The sequence below is a fragment of the Gadus chalcogrammus genome, chromosome 14 (genome assembly GCF_026213295.1).
Source record: "Gadus chalcogrammus isolate NIFS_2021 chromosome 14, NIFS_Gcha_1.0, whole genome shotgun sequence".
NCBI lineage: Eukaryota > Metazoa > Chordata > Actinopteri > Gadiformes > Gadidae > Gadus > Gadus chalcogrammus.
This window is the reverse complement of record NC_079425.1, coordinates 25,862,813-25,867,812: the sequence shown is the minus strand read 5'-3', so window position 1 is coordinate 25,867,812 and position 5,000 is coordinate 25,862,813. Positions and strand designations below refer to the sequence as shown.

Genomic DNA, 5,000 nt, shown 5'->3' with positions numbered 1-5,000 from the left:
CACACACACACACACACACACACACACACACACACACACACACACACACACACACACACACACACACACACACACACACACAGAAATACACAAACACACAGACATGCACAAACACAAACAAACACACATGCACACAGACAAAGACAAGCACATGTTAGTTGTTCATACACACACATAGACAAACATGAAAACGCATGCAAATACACACACAAACACACGTGGACATGCATGCATTCACAAACACGCACACACTACACACACAAACACACGTGGACATGCATGCATTCACAAACACGCACACACTACACACACGCGCACACGGGCACGCAGGCTAACGTTGGCGGCCGTCCGTCTGTACGGAGGAACCGAGAGGCCGTTGCCCTGCGCTGACCCCTCCTTCCTGTCCGACTCCCTGCAGAGTTCAGGTCAAGGAGGAACGGCTCTGACAACAGCCCCCTCCTGCCACACTCCCCCCTGCTCGCTGGCTCACACGTCGCCATAACAACCCTCTCAGCTCTCAGCTCCCCCCCCTCGCACAAACACCCAGGGGGGGTGTTCCTGAGAGGAGCCCGGTTCGTAGCGCTATTATGAGCTGGGGATGGAGCAAGACCAACAACAAACACAACAACAACAACGACTATTAGGAGGATAAACATGGAGTTTGGACCTAACATTTGACGCAGTAAGCGGATTTTCATCTATGGAAGTCCCGCCCTGTCTTGCCTCTGAACTTATACAAATGAAAGTCCCGCCCTCTCTTGCCTCTAAACCCATAGAACTGAAAGTTGTGCCCTCTCTCTAGCCTCTAACTGATAGAACTCTGCTGAGGTTCTGCTGGAGAACAGAGTCAGGGCTGGAGGAGTGCAGCAGGTAGATCCAGTCAAGACAGAGCCCATGGGTGTCCCTGTGGTCCGACCAGGCTGGACCTGGAGTCGCCCTCAGGTTTGTCTCAGGTACACCTACTCCACCTCCTCCTTCATACCGCATGCAGCAGCAACCATCAATCTCCATCTGGAGAAGAAATTCGACATGACGAACGAATGGCGAAAACAAAAACGCACGCCTCACACAATTTCTCCCTCTCCTTGCACCTCCAAGACTCTGCAGCGTGCACCGCCGACGTCGTGATTAATCAGAAAACATTTGTTTGGGTTAGATTCCCCAGTGGAGAGCCCACTGATCAGATGGAACGTAACCAAACCAGAACCAGACTTCAGAGTGTTCGAGTCATTTGTCTCCATAAGATGTCTTCAATCTCGCCCAGACGGACTGAAATCAACTCTGAAGCCCGCTGCCTCCCCAACCCTCACCGGAGCGCATTCCTCCCCACAAACACACGCACGCAGACCCAGAAACCCCTGAGGGCTCACCTACTGCCTCGTGTTGTCACCTACGTGTTGTCACACACAGTATAGTGGAACTGACTGGGCACACACTAGTGGTACTGACCACAGGGTTGCCAGTTGAAATTCCCGGACTGCTTTTTGTATGTACTTGAGAGAGACGTTCCCTCAGGGGTCACCCATGTCTGACAGGTCCTGAGCGCTGACACCGGGGACGAAGACGCAAGCGGCCGGCAGGAGGTTTGAGTGGCCCCGACGGCGTTAGTGCTGATGTGGTGCAGCAGTCGGCTGAACTCTGCTCCGTCCGGTCACCGGGGGAACACACCGCTATAGGCTCTGTGTTGACAGCATACGTAACCCCTAGCCGCCGATAGAGTTGGACCACATCAGCATCTAGACTCTCTGCTCTCTGCATCCCACTCTCCAAACAGGGATGTTTCTCTGCCCAGAAAGTTTAGACAAACAAACCGTTTCAACAAATGACGCCTTCGAAACATTCAGGCCAACCTGCCTTATTGAATAAATATAATATTTAGAATCTGTCGATATTCCGTTGATTGAATTTAGTTCTGGATCCAAGTCCCACCTCGGGGGAAGAGGGTGAACTGAGTGTTGGACCAGACCGCTGTCTAAACAGAGGGGATGACGGAGCAAAAAACTGCAGGGCCCCGTCGGCCTTGTTGTGTCACGGGTACGGGGCCTCGATGTGTGACTGGGGCCCCGCACGGCACTATGTGTGTGAACGGGTGGCCGTGCGGGGTCCTCTCTGTGTTGGAGCCATACCCTGAGTGTCGGGCCTTACCAGAAGGACTTAAGGAATGAATAATAATAATCTTCAGAACAGGAATAACAAAGGTGGAGGAGTAAGGTTGACTCCTCCTCAAGCCTTCTGAGACGACACACACACACACACACACACACACACACACACACACACACACACACACACACACACACACACACACACACACACACACACACACACACACACACACACACACACACACACACACACACACACACACACACACACACACACACACACACACAAACATGGAACCTGTAGCTTCTCCATTCAACGCCCTCACGTTCCAACATGTAAACAAACAAGTGTGCTTCACCTCCTCTCCAGCCCCCCCCCCCTGTTTGTGTGAGTTAGTATGTGTGTGTGCACAGATGTGTGTATGCGCGCGCGTTTGTATCCGTGTGAGTGAAGTGGTCGTTACATTTGATTCTCGGCCTAATGACTACACGCGTTCCTATGAATCACATGTTTTATTTGGCATCGCCGTGCAGATAATCATAAAACAATATCACCAACAGCCTACCGCCTCATTAATCCAACCTGCTGAGTGACGGAGAACCACGAGCTCGCTCACTTTCTGCTCCGGTGGTTCTGGGTTATTTTTGTTTGAATTTGCCGAGGGTTTGGCCGGGTGAAGCGACCCGAGGGCTGGTGGTGTAGCGACCCGAGGGCAGGTGGTGAAGCGACCCGAGGGCTGGTGGTGTAGCGACCCGAGGGCTGGTGGTGTAGCGACCCGAGGGCAGGCTCCAGCCTGGAGAGGCTGCTGACCTGAAGGTGAGGAGGTGGTGTTTGGAGGCCCGTTGTTCAGTGGAGGTTACGTGGGTAACCCCCCCCCCCCCCCCCCCCCCCCGAGCTTGACCTCTCCTCACCACTGTTGGTACCTCTGGATACCCCAGGTCAACCCTGGTCCACCCTGGTCCCCCTCCTGGTCCACCCTGGTCCTGGTCATGGACCCGGCGTCAGAGCAGTAACCCCCATCTGGACTCCATCCCAAGGACGCTTTATAGCTTATTATTCATCCAGGGGAGGGAGGGAGGGAGGGAGGGAGGGAGGGAGGGAGGGAGGGAGGGAGGGAGGGAGGGAGGGAGGGCTCAGTGATTTAAGTGTGCTCTGCATGGAGTCTAGTGCAAAACACGAGGAAATGTTGTGTTGAACCTGGGAGCCGCTCCGTTCACTCCTTCACCGTCCAGACCCCTTCCACTCCTGGTTCACCCGTGAGGAGTGTGTGTCTGTGTGTCTGTGTCCCATGCATGTGTGTGTGTGTGTGTATTTGTAAAACATTCACTCTGTTGCTGCTCAGCGTTGTGACTCACTTCCTCTCTAATGTGTGTAGCATGTGGCGAATTGTTGTGCGATGATCCAAGAGTTTTCCCCCCAAAAGCACACCATAAATCCTCCTTTTCCCTCCTTTGAGGAATGTGGTGTCATTGCAAAATAGACAAAATGTGGTGGAACACTTGGTTATTAGTATTTCTGATTAGTCTTCTATGGAGATAGATGAGAGGAGCACCGCAGACCGAAAGGCTGATGAAACACTCAGAGGGAAAGCTGTCGTGGATTTGACCCTGGACGTTTGTCTGTCCTGCTACAAGAAGCAAACCAGCTGCCGATCATAAAGGATTGACATACACGTGCTCTGTCCATGCAGACAGAGCGGGCGTATGCTATACATATACACAGCATATGGCACACATTTTCCTCTAACCGGATCCATTTCCCCATCAGCCTTCAACGCTGCAGTAATCCTCTCTGTATTTATGGAAGACGTCCCTCAGTATATCACCGCATTATGCTATTTAAGAAATGATTCATGTCTCTTATGTCTACGTCTCTTTTGCTCGCTCCTTGATTGCTCTTGTCAGGATATTGTTCTACTGTTCCAAGATGTAGCTCTCCCGTTTCTAAAGGCGATCGAACGAAGGGAACCCTTCAGTGGAGCCAGCATTCATAGACATTCCCACGGCGTTGTTGGACGGTGCACATGCTGTTCATTAGATCATAACTTCTATTCCTGTCTCTCTATGAATGCGACCATCTGGGTGTAAACTCGGTCCAGTATTCCCATTGTCAAATGGGAAAATGGACTGCATTTACACAGCACTTTTCAAACCAGTATCCACTCAAAGAGCTTTACAAGACTGCCTAACATTCACCCATTCATACACACATTCACACACCGACACACGGGGATCAAACTAGCAACCTTCAAGTTACCAGCCAACCCGCTCTACCTCCTGAGCCGCTGTTCTGAACCGGCTCTACCTTCTGAACCGGTTAAAAGCTTTCTGACGGTTCTGTCTCTTTGTCTCTGTGTCTCTATGTCTGTGTCTCTGTGTTTCCGTCTCGTTAAAAGCTGTCTGACGGTTCTGTCTCTGTGTATCTGTGTCTGTGTCTCTGTGTCTCTGTGTTTCCGTCTCGTTGAAAGCTGTCTGACGGTTCTGTCTCTGTGTCTCTGTGCCTCTGTGTATCTGTCTCTGTGTCTCTCTGTCTCTGTGTATGACGGTTCTGTCTCTTTGTCTCTGTGTCTGTGTCTCTGTGTCTCTGTGTCTCTGTGTTTCTGTCTCGTTGAAAGCTGTCTGACGGTTCTGTCTCTGTGTCTCTGTGTCTCTGTGTATCTGTGTCTGTGTCTCTGTGTATGACGGTTCTGTCTCTTTGTCTCTGGGTCTGTGTCTCTGTGTCTCTGTTTTTCTGTCTCGTTGAAAGCTGTCTGACGGTTCTGTCTCTATGTCTCTGTGTATCTGTGTCTGATGGTTGTGTCTCTGTGTCTGACGGTTCTGTCTCGGTGTCCGTTCCCTCAGGAGGAAATGCTGCCAGGGCTTCCGGTTTGTCATGGGCCAGTGTTTACCTGAAGG

The 5,000-nt window shown here is 51.6% G+C and overlaps 1 protein-coding gene across 1 annotated transcript in view; it reads left to right on the top strand.

The window, feature by feature from the left end:
• Window positions 1-5,000, top strand: part of LOC130403754 (collagen and calcium-binding EGF domain-containing protein 1-like) — a 40,973-nt gene that overhangs the window by 19,576 nt on the left and 16,397 nt on the right. Inside the window, exon 3 of the mRNA XM_056608202.1 lies at window positions 4,947-4,999. Within this exon, the coding sequence (XP_056464177.1) occupies window positions 4,947-4,999 (53 nt within the window). The remainder of the gene's footprint in view (window positions 1-4,946; window position 5,000) is intronic.